This window comes from Nematostella vectensis, chromosome 1, assembly GCF_932526225.1.
Source record: "Nematostella vectensis chromosome 1, jaNemVect1.1, whole genome shotgun sequence".
Lineage (NCBI taxonomy): Eukaryota > Metazoa > Cnidaria > Anthozoa > Actiniaria > Edwardsiidae > Nematostella > Nematostella vectensis.
In genome coordinates, this window is record NC_064034.1 from 8514146 (window position 1) to 8532723 (window position 18578).

Genomic DNA, 18578 nt, shown 5'->3' on the forward strand with positions numbered 1-18578 from the left:
ATTCAGTTTTTCCTGGTTTTCTATTCTGGCTGTGATAAAATTCATTCAAAGGTGATTTAATATTATCCGTGGCATAGAGTTTTAATAACAAAATAATCCTAATGTCGGTAAAGTGGTCAAAATGTCGTTCTAAACTTCTAACAGTTGTAATTTACATTTGAATGAAAAATCCAACTCATTTCTTTTGTCATCACTTACCAAGAGAGCAGTCTTTCCCTTGAAAGCCACTCGAACAAGTACAATTGAAGTCTGAGTAGACGCTAGTACAAGTCCCACTGTTCTTGCAAGGATTGGTAGCACACTTGTCAACAACTGAAAGAAAAGAAAATGTGGATATAATTTTCTGAGTAATATATACCGGCAACAAACATAAATGGGCGCTGTATTACCCACCACTTGCATCTTAAAAAATCAACCACTTATTCTCGACTTTAAACATCTTGTTCCTTTACAATTCTAGTGATGTCCTCACGATATCAAACTAAACATAATCTATTTGGACAAGATTTTCCTTGAAGAAGAAATATCAAAACATAAAGCATGGTACATCTTGAGATAAAAGGTACTAGTAAGGGCTCAAAGAAAGACCTATGAACTTACCCAAACATATCTTCTCCCTGATGTTCTCTTCAATCAAAGCTAGATCATCAAACGCACTTGTAAACACATATTCTGGACTAGACGCCATTTCTTCAAGTGTTTTCTTAGGCGAACAGCAGCCCACACCGACACTTATAACCGTTACACCAGAATCGCGTAAAACTTTAGCTGTACTTGACACTGAGTCTTGCGATTCACCATCAGTTATCACAATCACAGTATTCAGTGCATCTTTCCTTGGGGCTTTGTCAAAGATCTCAGTCTTGGTCATCTCAAGCGCTTTGCCAGTATAAGAAGACCCTGATGGGTATGTCAACGCATCTATCGCCGCAAGCACATCTGAAACGCTGGAGAACTTGTTTAAAGTAAACTCTGCCTTGGCGGTTGTTGAGTACATCACTAGCGCAATGTGTGCATCGTCGGTGCTTATCTTGAATGAGCCAACGAGTCTCTTGACAAACTCTTTCAGCTTGCCGAAGTTACCAGCTCCCTGTAATTCAACACTAGCTGATCCATCGACGACAAATGCGAGGTTCACTTTCTGGTAGCTACAAGCTAATCAGATGTAAAAACAAAAACAAATAAGAAGCCTATACAACCTGGTTTAAGTAGATTGAATAACAGTCTTACCAAATTCGCAATTCTTTCCTGAGAAGGAGGAGGTGCAATTGCACGTGTATCCCCCTTCTTTATTCTGGCACAAACCACCGTTTTTGCATAATTTCGGGTCGGAACATTCATCGATGTCTGATATGAAAAAAAAAGGTATCAACAATAGGTCTTACATACGGACCAAGACATAAAAACCTACCAGTTGTACAGTTCTTTCCAGTAAAACTCGGTGCACAGGTACACGAGTAGTCCGTTCCGTTAGAAGTCAAACTACAAGTCCCTCCGTTCTGACATGGAGTTGGGTTGCATGGATCTACTTCTGTTAAGGGAAAACAAATAAATTGATTAATACGCGAGAAGATTGACCAGTAAAACTTTATCCATTTATTGACACTCACCCTTGTCACATAGATCTCCTGTAAATCCAGCCGTGCAAGAGCAGGTGAATGTTGATCCAGCGTGTTTGCACTCCGCATTGTTCTGACATGGATTACTGGAACACTGATTCGCAACTGCAAGCAAAACGTACCTGATGAAAACTGCCGACTGCTTAATCGTTATACGTTTAGCCAAAGTGTAGTCAACACTTACCCTGGCAAACTTCCATCTTTGTTTGTCTTACATAGGCGGCAAGACCCTCGTATTCCTTAAGAATAACGTGCTTACTGTCCGGGTCAGATGCAACTTGATTTAATTGTGATAAGGAGTTGGTGCTTCCCAATCCTAGAACAAACACTTCAGTGCCAGAATTCAAGAGCTCGTAGGCAGCAACTGTCGGATCGTCATCTGACTTCCCACCAATCAACACTATCAGGACTTGCTTAGTAGAACGGCCTGACACGTCAAACTGGTGCGTTTTCGAACGATTCAAGCCCTCTCCAAGATGTCTTGCAAACCCGTTAGGATAGGATACGTTGGAGATGGCTTTTGTTAGACTACTTTTGTCATAATACTGCTTGAGGGAGACCGCCGCTTGTCCAACCTTCCCATAGACTGTGACACCAACGTGAGTTGCAGATTCAGAAATATTAAGGGAACTAGTCACAGCTCTTGCGTATTCCAACGATTTGCGGAAATTGCTCGATCCAACAAAAGTAGATCCGTCAACAGCAAATACCAAATCAATGCCAGACTCGCAGGCTGAAACAGAAAAGTCATGAGAATCGAAAGGATAAAAGCAAACTAACGCTGGGTCTTGCGAAACGAGAAAGGAGGCTACTCACTGTAATTGCAGTGTGGCCCGTATTTATCTTCTGTACAAAGACAAAGGAAGCTCCCATAAGTGTTGACACACATTCTATCGGCTCCACACAGACTGGAATTACTGCATTCGTCGACATCTGTAAAACCAATGGCAAATAAATACAGTGTCTACAAATCACACGAGGCAGACCATAAACAGCTTCCAAACATACACAAATGAAAGCACCACTTTGACTGTCTAGAAATCTTTTTTTACCGGTTTCACAATTAGCGCCGGTTACACCAGGGGTACAAGTACAAGTGTAGACACTAGGTCCGGAGGGGATGCACGTTCCTCCATTTTGACAAGGATTTTTCGTACAAGGTTCAATATCTGAAAAAGAGAAATCCAAATAATTAAAGACCGGAATAAAATCCTCCATGCCGATTTTTAAATACAAGAAAACACAAGCTCGTTATAAGTATTAACCTGCAAGAACTTCACCAAGGATCTCTGGCAGCATCGGCTCAAGGTCTTCAATTAAAGGAGTAAACAGGTGATCTTCCTTCGGGTCAGATGGTATGTCTCTCAGTAATGGATCGTTCTTGTCTTCGCCTATAGCTATAACAAACACTCTGACTCCATCATCCTTCAGCGCTTTGGCGGGGAACGTCACGTTTTCTGTTATTTTGTCCGTCAGAATGACCACAATATCCGGTGCAGAATCACGATCTTTCGTGAATGCCTCATCCTTAGCCTTTATCATTGCGTCAGACAGATTTCTAGCATTCTTGTTGGGATAAGCAATGCCATCTAGAGCAGCCAACACCGATGGTTTATCGTAATTCTCTGTGAACAGGAACTCTATCTTGCCAACATCGGCAAACACACCCGCTGCAACGTTTGTTTTGTTTTCCGAAATCGTGAATGGCTCGATAAACTTTTTGGTGAAGTTAATGAATTTTAAGAAAGTGTCAGCTCCGACCTCACTTGCGCCATCCAACAGAAACAAAACGTCCAGTGTAGGATCGGTGAAATCTTAATGAGAAAACAATCATTATTAGGAGTGAGAATTCGTTTACAACATAAGAAATTACAAATTAGCTGAACTTACTTTGTTTACAATTTTTGCCGACATAACCAGTTGAGCATTCACAGGAGTAGGACCCGCCTTTGTTGTTGCATGTGCCTCCGTGTTTGCAAGGCAAGTTTAGACACTCGTCGATATCTTTGTTTGACAAATAACACAATCAAACATGGGTACACTGAGATATCAATGATGTTTTGTGTGTATATTGCCAAATATCTTCATTTTATAACTAGACTACCTGTTTCGCAGTTGTCTCCTTTGAAGCCGTCTTTACAGACACAGGTGAATGATCCGAACGAGTTGATGCAGTTCTGGTTTTTGTTGCATGGTGAAGATTTACATTCATCTACATCTACAGTTTAAAAATATCAATGTAGCAATCAACAAGAGAGATAAAATGGGTGATCTCTGTACGAAAACTCAAAATTCACTCTTTAATATTCTGGGCTCTTAAACATTCAGTTTTTCCTGGTTTTCTATTCTGGCTGTGATAAAATTCATTCAAAGGTGATTTAATATTATCCGTGGCATAGAGTTTTAATAACAAAATAATCCTAATGTCGGTAAAGTGGTCAAAATGTCGTTCTAAACTTCTAACAGTTGTAATTTACATTTGAATGAAAAATCCAACTCATTTCTTTTGTCATCACTTACCAAGAGAGCAGTCTTTCCCTTGAAAGCCACTCGAACAAGTACAATTGAAGTCTGAGTAGACGCTAGTACAAGTCCCACTGTTCTTGCAAGGATTGGTAGCACACTTGTCAACAACTGAAAGAAAAGAAAATGTGGATATAATTTTCTGAGTAATATATACCGGCAACAAACATAAATGGGCGCTGTATTACCCACCACTTGCATCTTAAAAAATCAACCACTTATTCTCGACTTTAAACATCTTGTTCCTTTACAATTCTAGTGATGTCCTCACGATATCAAACTAAACATAATCTATTTGGACAAGATTTTCCTTGAAGAAGAAATATCAAAACATAAAGCATGGTACATCTTGAGATAAAAGGTACTAGTAAGGGCTCAAAGAAAGACCTATGAACTTACCCAAACATATCTTCTCCCTGATGTTCTCTTCAATCAAAGCTAGATCATCAAACGCACTTGTAAACACATATTCTGGACTAGACGCCATTTCTTCAAGTGTTTTCTTAGGCGAACAGCAGCCCACACCGACACTTATAACCGTTACACCAGAATCGCGTAAAACTTTAGCTGTACTTGACACTGAGTCTTGCGATTCACCATCAGTTATCACAATCACAGTATTCAGTGCATCTTTCCTTGGGGCTTTGTCAAAGATCTCAGTCTTGGTCATCTCAAGCGCTTTGCCAGTATAAGAAGACCCTGATGGGTATGTCAACGCATCTATCGCCGCAAGCACATCTGAAACGCTGGAGAACTTGTTTAAAGTAAACTCTGCCTTGGCGGTTGTTGAGTACATCACTAGCGCAATGTGTGCATCGTCGGTGCTTATCTTGAATGAGCCAACGAGTCTCTTGACAAACTCTTTCAGCTTGCCGAAGTTACCAGCTCCCTGTAATTCAACACTAGCTGATCCATCGACGACAAATGCGAGGTTCACTTTCTGGTAGCTACAAGCTAATCAGATGAAAAAAAAACAAAAACAAATAAGAAGCCTATACAACCTGGTTTAAGTAGATTGAATAACAGTCTTACCAAATTCGCAATTCTTTCCTGAGAAGGAGGAGGTGCAATTGCACGTGTATCCCCCTTCTTTATTCTGGCACAAACCACCGTTTTTGCATAATTTCGGGTCGGAACATTCATCGATGTCTGATATGAAAAAAAAAGGTATCAACAATAGGTCTTACATACGGACCAAGACATAAAAACCTACCAGTTGTACAGTTCTTTCCAGTAAAACTCGGTGCACAGGTACACGAGTAGTCCGTTCCGTTAGAAGTCAAACTACAAGTCCCTCCGTTCTGACATGGAGTTGGGTTGCATGGATCTACTTCTGTTAAGGGAAAACAAATAAATTGATTAATACGCGAGAAGATTGACCAGTAAAACTTTATCCATTTATTGACACTCACCCTTGTCACATAGATCTCCTGTAAATCCAGCCGTGCAAGAGCAGGTGAATGTTGATCCAGCGTGTTTGCACTCCGCATTGTTCTGACATGGATTACTGGAACACTGATTCGCAACTGCAAGCAAAACGTACCTGATGAAAACTGCCGACTGCTTAATCGTTATACGTTTAGCCAAAGTGTAGTCAACACTTACCCTGGCAAACTTCCATCTTTGTTTGTCTTACATAGGCGGCAAGACCCTCGTATTCCTTAAGAATAACGTGCTTACTGTCCGGGTCAGATGCAACTTGATTTAATTGTGATAAGGAGTTGGTGCTTCCCAATCCTAGAACAAACACTTCAGTGCCAGAATTCAAGAGCTCGTAGGCAGCAACTGTTGGATCGTCATCTGACTTCCCACCAATCAACACTATCAGGACTTGCTTAGTAGAACGGCCTGACACGTCAAACTGGTGCGTTTTCGAACGATTCAAGCCCTCTCCAAGATGTCTTGCAAACCCGTTAGGATAGGATACGTTGGAGATGGCTTTTGTCAGACTAATTTTGTCATAATACTGCTTGAGGGAGACCGCCGCTTGTCCAACCTTCCCATAGACTGTGACACCAACGTGAGTTGCAGATTCAGAAATATTAAGGGAACTAGTCACAGCTCTTGCGTATTCCAACGATTTACGGAAATTGCTCGATCCAACAAAAGTAGATCCGTCAACAGCAAATACCAAATCAATGCCAGATTTGCAGGCTGAAACAGAAAAGTCATGAGAATCGAAAGGATAAAAGCAAACTAACGGTGGGTCTTGCGAAACGAGAAAGGAGGCTACTCACTGTAATTGCAGTGTGGCCCGTATTTATCTTCTGTACAAAGACAAAGGAAGCTCCCATAAGTGTTGACACACATTCTATCGGCTCCACACAGACTGGAATTACTGCATTCGTCGACATCTGTAAAACCAATGGCAAATAAATACAGTGTCTACAAATCACACGAGGCAGACCATAAACAGCTTCCAAACATATACAAATGAAAGCACCACTTTGACTGTCTAGAAATCTTTTTTTACCGGTTTCACAATTAGCGCCGGTTACACCAGGGGTACAAGTACAAGTGTAGACACTAGGTCCGGAGGGGATGCATGTTCCTCCATTTAGACAAGGATTTTTCGTACAAGGTTCAATATCTGAAAAAGAGAAATCCAAATAATTAAAGACCGGAATAAAATCCTCCATTCCGATTTTTAAATACAAGAAAACACAAGCTCGTTATAAGTATTAACCTGCAAGAACTTCACCAAGGATCTCTGGCAGCATCGGCTCAAGGTCTTCAATTAAAGGAGTAAACAGGTGATCTTCCTTCGGGTCAGATGGTACGTCTCTCAGTAATGGATCGTTCTTGTCTTCGCCTATAGCTATAACAAACACTCTGACTCCATCATCCTTCAACGCTTTGGCGGGGAACGTCACGTTTTCTGTTATCTTGTCCGTCAGAATGACCACAATATCCGGTGCAGAATCACGATCTTTCGTGAATGCCTCATCCTTAGCCTTTATCAGTGCATCAGACAGTTTTCTGGCATTCTTGTTGGGATAAGCAATGCCATCTAGAGCAGCCAACACCAATGGTTTGTCGTAATTCTCTGTGAACAGGAACTCCATCTTGCCAACATCGGCAAACACACCCGCTGCAACGTTTGTTTTGTTTTCCGAAATCGTGAATGGCTCGATAAACTTTTTGGTGAAGTTAATGAATTTTAGGAAAGTTTCAGCTCCGACCTCACTTGAGCCATCCAACAGAAACAAAACGTCCAGTGTAGGATCTGTGAAATCTTAATGAGAAAACAATCATTATTAGGAGTGAGAATTCGTTTACAACATAAGAAATTACAAATTAGCTGAACTTACTTTGTTTACAATTTTTGCCGACATAACCAGTTGAGCATTCACAAGAGTAGGACCCGCCTTTGTTGTTGCATGTGCCTCCGTGTTTGCATGGCAAGTTTAGACACTCGTCGATATCTTGTGTAAATATTAAAACAGTGGAAAAAATTATAACATGTAGAAGTCAAATGTGATTTAGAAGGTTATGGAAGAAAGCTTCTTAATCCCGCTTCATTGAGTTTGTCAATTGACTCGTTGGTTTAAATCTAAAGACCTTGTGTAGATTTTGATCGGCCCTATTGTACAAACGAGGAAGAAAAGATTTTTATTGGGGTTGGTTAGTTCTGTCTGTACTGATAACGAGAAAACAACAACAAAGGGAAGAGTTTATTCAAAACTAATCAGTATACTCCCCCCTGTTAAAGGCTTACCTATCTGACATGCAACGTCTTTGAAACCATCTTTACAAACACATGAGAATGATCCGAATGCGTTGATACAGTTCTGGTTCTCGTTACACGGTGTAGACTCACACTCGTTTACATCTGCACGAAAAAAATCAGTATTCCTTTAGAGAGGAATTCAAACGATTGTCCAGGAAGATGGTGATATAATTTTACCTTGTGAACAGTCTTTTCCTGTAAAGCCATTTACGCAAGTACAGGTAAAATCCCGTGGACCGTTATGACACGTAGCTCCATTCTTGCAAGGGTCCTTCGCGCATTTATCGACAGCTAAAAGTCAGTATTTAGAATTATCAAATGCTTACACAACACCATTGCATCTTAATATTAAAGGCCTTGTCATTTTTGTGGATGAGACAGAAAATCAAAATATTTTAAATCATTTAGGAAATAATGTTAATGTCGCAATACACTTTCTTACATGTGCAGATTCGCTCTCTTATTTTGTAGGCATTAGCTTCCAGGTCACCAAACGTTGACGTAAACACATAGTCAGATCCAGATGCTATATCCTCTAGCTCTGACTTTGAGTAACAACAGCCCACACCAACGCTGACTATTGTTACACCAGCATCACGAAGTCGCTTAGCTGCAGTGAAGACGAGGTCTTGGGACTGACCGTCTGTGAGTAACACCAAACAATTTGATACATTTCTTCTTGGTGCCATATCAAATAATTCTGTTTTTGCTTTGTCCAGCGCTGCGCCAGTGTAGGTCGAACCATTGAGGTAGGTCAAGGAATCAATGGCGCTGCTGACACGGGAAAGGCTGGAGTAGTCGCCAAATCGAATCTCCACTTTGAAGGTGTTAGAAAAGACAAGAACTGCCACACTGATATCGTTTTCAGATATCTTGTAAGTGGAAATCACATTGTTGACCAGGTTCTTCATTCTTTGGTAGTTTCCTGGGTCATCCTGATTTACACTTGTTGATGCATCAACGACGAAGGCAAGGTTGACTTTCTTAATATTACAGCCTATAGTATAAAAGAAAAAAGTTAAAAATGCAAATCAGTGTAAATTGGTAGAGCCCTATTTGCCCAAAAATAAGAACTTAACGTAATATCAGTTAAAATTATCAAAAGAATAAATTATCCTTCGATTTAAACATAAGGACGATTATTCACTCACCAAACTCGCAGTGTTTTCCAGAATATGCCGATGAGCAATTACAGGAATAGCTGCCAAAGGAATCTTTACATACCCCTCCATTCTTACAAAGGTCTGGATCATTACACTCGTTCACATCTGAAAATATTCGGATTTGGAATTTCGAGGCTCGCATTATGATTCATGAAAAACATTCTAAACTAGGCCACTTACTGTTTGTGCAGTTTTCTCCCGTGTAACCAGGAGCACACGTGCAAGTATAGTTTGATGACGAAGGCGACGCACAAGTTCCACCATTTTGACAAGGGGTTGGATTGCATGGATCAATTTCTAACAGGCAACATTTCATTATTAGGTTACAAAATAAAACCAGCCCCATTGCTGAGCTTCTGTACTTACTTTCTTCGCAATGTTCTCCGATATAATCACTTGTGCAATTGCAGGTGTAGCTCTGTCCTGAGTTTGTGCAAGTACCGCCGTTTTTGCAAGGATAACTAGAACACTGATCCGCAACTAAAATGCAAAAAAATATATATACAAAAAGATACCAAACAAATTAATTTTGATAATTTTCATTTCAAAACACAATCGATAAATCAAATTAGCAAGGAGAAAAGGTGTTTTTTTCTTTTCTACCTGAGGTTTATTATGATAACAGCAATAAGAAAAAGATATTAAAAGTCTTTTGTGCTACTCACATACCTTGACACAACTCCATTTTAGTTTGCTTCACAAGAAACGCCAGTTGATCATAACCCATAGTAAACATGTGCTTGCTATCTGGATCTGTAGCGATGGCTTTCATTTGGCCCGAGGCATCATTCTCGCCAAGACCATACGCGAATACAACAACATTAATTTGGTGTAGCATAAAGGCAGGATCAGATGGATCATCTTCTGACTTTCCACCATTTAGTACCATCAGTATTTGGGTAGAGACACGACCAGAATTCGCAAACACATCAGTTTTGATTGACGCAAGAGCTTTACCAAGGTTCCGGTAACTAAGATTAGGATATGATATGTTTTCAATGGAAGAGATCAGGTCATCTTTGTTGTAATGTTTTTTGAGATCGATTACGTTTTGCCCATCCTTTGAGTAGACCGTGACCCCAACGTGCGTTGCATTGTCAGCAATCTTAAGCGACTGTGACACTGCTCTTACGTAGTCCATAGTCTTTCGGAAGTTGTTGAGAGATACAAAAGATGATCCGTCGATGGCAAATACCAGATCGATATCAGACTTGCAGGCTAAAGGAAAAACATCTTGTGATCAGCCTATCTTCCATACTGGTAACACATACTAGCATAATAGAAACAAAAAAGGTAGAGAAATAGTTATACGTAAAAGAAATGATAATAATAGAGCAAAATAGCAACAACGCAAAATTAGCAGGGGAAAATAACCCCTCCAAAGTCTAGAACCTTACAAACAGTAATACTTACTATAATTGCAGTGTGGACCGTATTTGTCGCCGTTGCAGACACACGCATGGCTGCCGTATGTATTAATGCAGACTTTCCCAGAGTCACAAGTACTGGAGTTTTTACACTCGTCGATATCTAGAGGGAAGCAGTGATGTTGTTGTGTTAACATAGAAATGCAAGATGAAGCGAAATGTATGTATACCATTTACATAACGATAGAGTTATTGGATGTAGTGCATATATCCTGATAAGCTCTATTCGCCATGTAGCTTAGCAAATTTAAATAATGTGTCTTTAGCTCTATTACAGTATTCTTTTAAATAAGTGGAATAAATTCAGCAAGGCGAATAATTTAAATCAGTGCTACAGCATTATTCAACACACCTATCTCGCACTGTTTTCCAATAAGTCCTGGACGACAGGTGCAGTTGTAGTCCTCGCCTACTATTGTGCATGTTCCACCGTTAAGGCACGGACTCTTCGAACATGGATCGTAATCTGAAAATAGTAGTATTCATTCATAAATTTAGGTGATATCAATAGCGAAATAAAGTAGCCATTGATAACATGACATACGTACCCGCAATAACACTTCCAAGTACTTCAGGTAGTAGCGGCTTTAAATTATCGAAGTTTCTTGGAGTGAAAAGATGATCCTCAATATCCTCAGATGGTACCTCCCTCAGTATAGGCACTTTCCTATTTTCTCCAATTGCAATCACAAAAACCTTGACTCCATCTGACTTCAGAGCCTGAGCAGGTACTGATATGTTTTCGGAAATCTTATCAGTCAAAATAATGATGGTGTCCGGTGCAGAATCCCTATCTGTTGTTAGTGCTTCGTCTTGTGCCTTGACCAAGGCGTCTTTGATATCGCGTGCGTTTTTGTTTGGATAAACGATACTTCCAATGGCGTTGGCTACGCTGACATTATCAAGGTGCTCTTTGAATCCAAATATTATTTTCCCTACGTCAGAGAACACTCCCGCGGCAACATTTGTCTTATTTGGAGCTATCGTGAAGGGGTCAACAAACTTCTGTGCAAAGTTGATGAACTTGGTGAAGTTTTCAGATCCGACCTCACTCGATCCGTCCAACAGGAACAGTATATCAATTGGCGGGTCGGTAAATACTGAGAATACAATAAGGTTGAGTAAAAATCGATATAATTATTTATTGAAAGATAAATGATGACTTTGCTAGGATCATAGTGAATATGTTAAACTATTTGTAGTTAACGATTATAGACACCTTGTTCGCACTTCTTCCCGATGAAGGGAAAGGTGCAGTCGCAATAGTAGTCTCCAGGCACATTGGTACATACAGCCTTTTGCTTGCAGGGAACGTAAAGACACTCATTGATTTCTATGAAGCACCGAGAAAAAAACAATTCAGTACATTTACAGAATAACAAAAAATGGCATTATTCACTCAAAAATTATAACAATTTATCATTTTTTTAAATAAATTTTAACATAGAGAACTTGAGCAAAACATGGCTTCCATGCACGAGCATGATTGGGATTAGTTTTGTTTGGAGACTTTTGTCTTATCAACGGTCCAATATATCATTGTTTTAAACGCAAAGGAAAAGAAAATGTAAACAAAGGTCTTAGACTGAGATGATTATGGTATGGAAACTGGGACCAGGACGTAAATCTAGATTCCATTAAGTAGCAACCTTTATCCTATGTACCTATTTCACAGAGCTCGCCCTTGTAGCCTTTGTCGCAAATGCACTTGAACGAGCCGTAGTTGTTGGAGCATTCACCATGCACGCATGGTCCCGGGGAGGCATCACACTCATTAACATCTAAAAAGAGTTTAATACGAATGAGAATGACAATAAAAAAAGCCGTTCTTTTGCCTCATGTTTTCATAACACTAATCTAATCGCCTATTACCCTTACCAGCGCAAGTACTTATAGCGCGTCTTTCTATACTTAACGTAATGAGCTTGTCAATAGTAGATTTTTTTTGTTTTTTTAAGATTCGGCGTAGTTTCTCTTGGTATTTTGTGAATTATTTGCTTGTGATTTTGTGAATTATATGCTCGAAGCTAACAAATACGGACGAATCATTGAGCCCGCAGGTAGCCCAACAAAAAGAAACTTACACACGTACCCTCAGTGCAATTAGGTCCCTTGAAGTTGTCAGTACATGTGCAGTTATACTGGTCAGGAATAATACTAATACAGGATGCGCCGTTCTTGCAATGTCCAAGAGAACAGGAGTTCATGGCTAGGACAAGCATGATTATGATATCAACAAAACATATATATCAAATGGTAAGAAAAACAATTTTTTAGTTTAATTTTTTTTTTTACTTTTTTATAATTCTTTCTAATTTTCATCGTAACAAATCAACATAATATTAAGCAATGGCTTAATAAAACAATTAATAAAATAAAGCTTTATTGTTGACAAACGTATTGTCCAACATTCACCCTTCGCTTCATAATACAAAAAAAACACAAAACAGACAGACAGCAATGGCAGAGGTAGCTAGGAGGTATGCGGAATAAAAAGCCTGATATGTGATACCTAAACATATCCTGTCACGTATAGCCTGGACGACTTCGCCAAGCTTTTCAAAGCTCGCCGTGAAGACATTTGACGAGCTACCAGCCATCTCTATGAGCTCTCCTTGTGAATAACAACATCCAACACCAATGGAGTACAGAGATACGCCACTATCGCGGACTCTCTGAGCAGGTGGTCCCACAGAATCCTGTGCTTGGCCGTCCGTCAGAACAACGAGTACGTTAAAAACGTCTTTCCTCGGGGCGCTACCAAAGAGATCAGTTCGCGCCAAGTCGACCGCCTCGCCGGTATATGTCCAGCCTCCGCGATACGCAATCAAATCAATAGCATCTAGAGTTTCATTTTGGGTCCGAGAAGCGATCGGAAACGCAACATCTGAGAATGTAGAATACTTCACCAATCCTACATGGACGTTGTCCGGGCCAACACGCAAAGCCGATACGACACTCTTGATGAATGTTTTAATTCTCTCGTAGTTGCCTGCTCCAGCTCGTTCTATACTTGAAGAGCCATCCACAACAAACGCAATATTCGCTTTTTGATCAAGACAGCCTGTAATAGAATAGATAACAATGTAATGCTTTTGTCGTAGGTGCTTTCATCACATTCTACCAGTGTCGAGCGCGACATGTCGCCTGCATGTCTCCTAGTTTAGCCACCCAGAGAGACATTGTAGCGAGCGGCAAATCTTGTAGCAGCGACAAAGAAATGTTTCTCGGATAGTACGTTTTTGTCGGTGGTTAAACTAACAAACACTTAGGGGACATGTCGCACGCTACACGTGGCGCTCGACATGTCGCTAGTTTAGCCAGACCTTCGGTAATCCAGAAACCTTTAAGGTTATATAAGGAGTTCGCACGCAAGATACAGAGTTCAGTTCTGCTTAGAGAAGTCGGGTTTTAGTGGAGTTTAGAAGTAAGAGTTAAGAAACACAGCATGGTAGAGACGGTCAACTAGTGGGAATCCAAGATAGGTCTACTCAAAAGAGAATCGTGTAACTTTTATGTGGAAAGGAAAATGATGTTTAGTGTGTACTCCACCCCGTTGGTGTAGTCATTCGAATCCACGAGATTGTGGCATCCTAAGTGGGATAATAATAATTTCTTTTCCGTACGAAGGCTCTTTAGACAGCACAAATTCATAGCTTTTAGTCAAATTTATGTCAAGTTGATAACGTTGTAATGACTAATTAAAGCATAAAATAGCATAAAATATTTTTTTTTTTCTTTTTGCGTTTTGAAACCGAAGCGTTTTTGTTTTGGAAGAATTAGAAAGATCAGTGGAGCAAGCTTTTTCCAGATTTTTTTTTTAAGTTCAGAATGCAAAAGTACGTCGAAATTCCCAGGTGTACAAACTGATGACCCCTCACATGATTCACCGCAGGACCTTCATAGCGTGACCCTCCATGGAAAAACATACACTATGTTTTTCCTTGCGAAGGCCCAAAAAATACACGCCTAACGCACGGAATTTCATTCTGTGATCGTGGAATTTTATTCCGTGCGCACATCTTGAGTACTTTTATCACACGTTATTTCGATTATCGTCGATCGTCGTTTCGTGCGACAGCGCACAGCTGTTATAACAATCTTTAGGATTTTAGTGTCGCAGTGCAAACAAACAAACCTAGCAATTTAGCTTATATTTACATAGCAATACGTTTCATTCGATCGATAACATGAGACACAAACTGAATTCTTTTGTATACAAATCTTTTGGCGCCACAACCCAAATCAATAAATCTAAAGAACTATTTAAGTCCCGCTTTTATTTGATACTAGTTACTTGGGGTAAATGTCAGAAATCACACATCGCGAGTTTTTTTCTGATATTTATACCAAATTGAAGCTCGCATATAAAGATAATTATTTTCTGAGTCTTACTGATGCGCAATACAGGCCCGTACCCAGGATTTTTCTTGAGGGGCTGCGAATTCCGAAAAAACTACCTTATTTTTCCGGGGGATGGGATGTTAATTATCGGATTCTACTTGACTTTTAGATTTATGACATACCTTTAGTGATCTAGAATGCCTGCATATCTAAAATTTGTTATTTTATTCGCTTATACTGTATAGTTTTTTTTCTACAAATAGTACCTGGGTACGGGCCTGCAATAATTCAATAGAAGACAAAACCGTTTCCATTATACTTGCCAAAATCTAGAAGTGCAAAAAGATAATTCGAAGATCGTTTGACCTGTTGTCCGCTGATTTGCCGATATAAACATTAATTAACAAAAGAGGTAAACTGCGTGAAAATTTCTTGACAGAACAAAAAAGTGACGTGAACAGAGAAAATAGACACAAAGCTGCATGGAGCATCGTGAAGATTGAAAAAACACCTACTTTGTGCTCATAATAAATAGGAAAGTCTACCTTTATTGTTTGTTTGTTTAATACCTTCTCTCAAGCAAATTTAACATGGTGAGAATGCTAACTTTTATTGTTAACAAGAATCTTAGATTCAGATTTTCTTTTATGTTTGCATCACAAAAATGCGGTGAAAAATTTAATTTAAGGTGGAGTTAATCACGAGTTAATTCATGTCAAAACTAAAAGCGACCCAGCCATCTGAGGAGCCGTTCTCTCGATTCAACTAATGCCTGCTAATGAACATCTGTTATATACATAATTATAGTCAATATCAATACTCACGGCTTTCTGGCTCTCTATTTACGATTCTCGTGCACGGAACAGGGCACGGGATTTGAAGGGAAAGAGCACACCTTATAAACCTTTCCCCACTATTTTTTTTCCCGTTCCCACGGATTTTCTTTCCGTGTGCGAGAAATTTCAAGGCCATAGAGTACACATATTTTAAAATGATACCAAGCTTTTCCTGGTATTTACTACTTACCCCACTGGCAGTCACGGCCGGCATGTAATGGCGAGCACTTGCAGTTGTAGCTACCATGCAGATCCTGGCATGTACCACCGTTTTGACAACGCGCTGGGTCATCACACTCGTTCACATCTAAAATTAAGCATAGAAAAATTAAGAATTAAATTAAGAATTATACACAGAGAATGCACATAAAGTTACACACCATGGCACATCGAATTACAAATCACGGTTTGCGTGAGTCGATTACTTACTCTGTGTACAGTTTTTCCCAGTGTAGCCGACTGCACAGATGCATGTATAGTTTACAGCACTGAGGATGTTACACGTAGCACCATTACCACACGGCGTTGGATTACATGCGTCTCTTACTGGAAACAACAAAGAAAAGCACAGCAATTCGTGTATTAACCATAATTTAAATAAAAGGCGTAAACTCAATATGAAATGGAGATTCACTTACCAATCTCGCAGTTTTTTCCGGTAAACTCGCTAGTACAGGTACAGATATATGATGATCCGGAATTCGCGCAGGAGCCTCCATTTTTACAAGGATAACTAGAGCACTGGTCAGCAACTATTGAATATACAAAACGATCAAGTTAAGATGAAAAAACGATCAAATTAAAAATTTTGAAAGCTTTTACAATAAACACCAGGAAACTAAACCGATGCACCTACCCTGGCATATTTCTAATTTGGTCCGCTTCACAAAAGAGGCGAGTTTGCTGTAAGGCATAATGAAGACATGATTATCTACTGGCTGCGAAGCAATCTCAAGAAGTTGAGCCCTCGAATTCTGATCTCCCAAACCAACAGTGAAAATCTCCACTTGTTCCTTTCGCAGATACCAAGCCGATTCTGAAGGATCATCCGCAGCTTTCCCGCCATTAAGCACTAGCAGTATTTGTTTAGTTAAACGGCCAGATTGTCCAAACTGTTGGAATTTTGTGTTGTTCAGACCTTGGTTGAGATTTCTCACGTTCAAATTAGGCTGCGCAATATTTTCAATGGCCGAGAGAAGGGTTGCCTTATCATAGTACTGCTTCAGGTCAATAATACGTTCTCCGATTTTTGCGTAGACCGTAACACCGACGTAAGTCCCATCACTTGACACATTGAGGGAATTGACTGTAGCTCTGACATATTGTATTGTTTGGTAGAATTCAATCGGTTTGGTAAAGCTTGTACCATCCAGGGCAAACACTACATCGATTGACGATTCGCAGGCTGAAAAGAGATTCAAAGAGGGATATTATCATTTATAAATGCCTGACGACCAAATGGTGCTGCTGCTAATACTTACTGTAATTGCAGTAAGGGCCATACATTTCTGTTTCACACATGCACTCATAGCTGCCATACGTGTTGTGGCATACATTGGCAACCCCTGTGCATGGGTTTCCTGTAGCACACTCATCGATGTCTGTATAATAAAATAAAGAAAAAGGGAGTCATACCGTTTTTATCGTCATCATCAAAGAAATGTAGTTCGTCGTTATTGCGGTATATTTATTAAAAGAGCTAAGAGAGCTTTTAGTATATACAAATAACCAGCATTTAAGAAGAGGGATTCCTAACAAGTATCTTCCCGGATTTATGTGCTACACATACCCTTCTCACAGTTGGTGCCATTGAATCCGCTAGTGCACGTGCAGTAATAATCGGAGTCGGTAGGGGTACACTTTCCACTATTCTGACAAGGAAAGCTTGTGCACTTATCAACAACAGCACTGAGCTCTCCTGACAAAGCGTGCGCGAACCCGCTGAGGTCATCAATGCCCTTGATAAAAACAAGCTCGGGTTTGCCTGTGATTTCTCCAAGCTGTGGCACGTTATTCTTATCGTTGTATCCAACGGCGACAATAATAGCACCGCTGTCCTTTAAGTCTCCAGCCGGACCAGAAACATTGTCATTAGACACCTCGCTTGTCAATACAACCACCACGTTAGGGGAGTCGGGCCTGCTCTTGGTTAGGATGGTCTGATTGACCAGCTTTAGAGCCTCTCCAACGTTATTAGCGTCTTCATTTGGATATGCAGCGTCTTTGATTTTCTGCTTTGTTTTACTTTTATCAGTGAAGTCTCCAAGGTTGAACACTACTATTGCAGTTTCTCCGTAAACACCCATTGCGACTAGGGTATTTGAAGGACCAATAGTAAATGCATCCACAACCTTAGCAGCGAACGCCTTTAACTTAGTAAATCCATCGCTCGTGACTTTCTTAGTGCCCTCTAGCAAAAGAACCAAGTCAAAGGGGCGTTCAGGAGTTCCTGAAAATATAAAAAGCAGGAGTTGTTACAAAATAACATACATAAAAAAACATAAACAATAGTTATGTAAAATTTTTCATTCTTATGTAATAACTCTTAAACAAACCCTGACAGAACTAGGTATAAGCAGAGAGTCAATGATAACTGTAAACCGTACAATAACTAGAATGTGAGGATAGCACAGCGTGCAAATTAGTGTACAAAGGAGACGGTATAACACGACGATTTAAAACAATTCATGGAGAATTCCAATTGTATTATTCTTATCACCAACGTCAAAATGATTTCCACTAATAAATATACTATTTTCAATTTTTTATTAAACAATATTCACATACTTTTCTCACAGTTCTTTCCAGTGTATTTATTGGGGCAGTCACACTCATAATCTCCTGGGAGGTTTATACAGGCTCCACCGTTTGTACAAGGGTCATTGAAGCATTCATCCACATCTGAAAGGAAATATCATTTAATTAAGTAATTATCA

General features: G+C 39.8%; 1 protein-coding gene across 1 annotated transcript in view; it reads right to left on the reverse strand.

The window, feature by feature from the left end:
- LOC5520382 overlaps positions 1–18578 on the reverse strand; it is a 55799-nt gene that overhangs the window by 2180 nt on the left and 35041 nt on the right. The window contains exons 64-94 of the mRNA XM_048724181.1: positions 18430–18543; positions 17432–18091; positions 17124–17243; positions 16499–17047; positions 16281–16394; positions 16072–16188; positions 15833–15949; positions 12975–13526; positions 12555–12671; positions 12127–12243; positions 11682–11795; positions 11011–11562; positions 10815–10928; positions 10449–10565; positions 9705–10253; positions 9402–9515; positions 9216–9332; positions 9024–9140; positions 8315–8869; positions 8050–8163; positions 7861–7974; positions 7454–7567; positions 2885–3433; positions 2672–2788; positions 2436–2552; positions 1804–2352; positions 1611–1724; positions 1412–1531; positions 1231–1347; positions 601–1155; positions 199–312 (exon numbers count right to left, since the gene is read on the reverse strand). Coding sequence (XP_048580138.1) covers positions 199–312; positions 601–1155; positions 1231–1347; positions 1412–1531; positions 1611–1724; positions 1804–2352; positions 2436–2552; positions 2672–2788; positions 2885–3433; positions 7454–7567; positions 7861–7974; positions 8050–8163; positions 8315–8869; positions 9024–9140; positions 9216–9332; positions 9402–9515; positions 9705–10253; positions 10449–10565; positions 10815–10928; positions 11011–11562; positions 11682–11795; positions 12127–12243; positions 12555–12671; positions 12975–13526; positions 15833–15949; positions 16072–16188; positions 16281–16394; positions 16499–17047; positions 17124–17243; positions 17432–18091; positions 18430–18543 — 7620 coding nt within the window. The remainder of the gene's footprint in view (positions 1–198; positions 313–600; positions 1156–1230; positions 1348–1411; positions 1532–1610; positions 1725–1803; positions 2353–2435; positions 2553–2671; positions 2789–2884; positions 3434–7453; positions 7568–7860; positions 7975–8049; positions 8164–8314; positions 8870–9023; positions 9141–9215; positions 9333–9401; positions 9516–9704; positions 10254–10448; positions 10566–10814; positions 10929–11010; positions 11563–11681; positions 11796–12126; positions 12244–12554; positions 12672–12974; positions 13527–15832; positions 15950–16071; positions 16189–16280; positions 16395–16498; positions 17048–17123; positions 17244–17431; positions 18092–18429; positions 18544–18578) is intronic.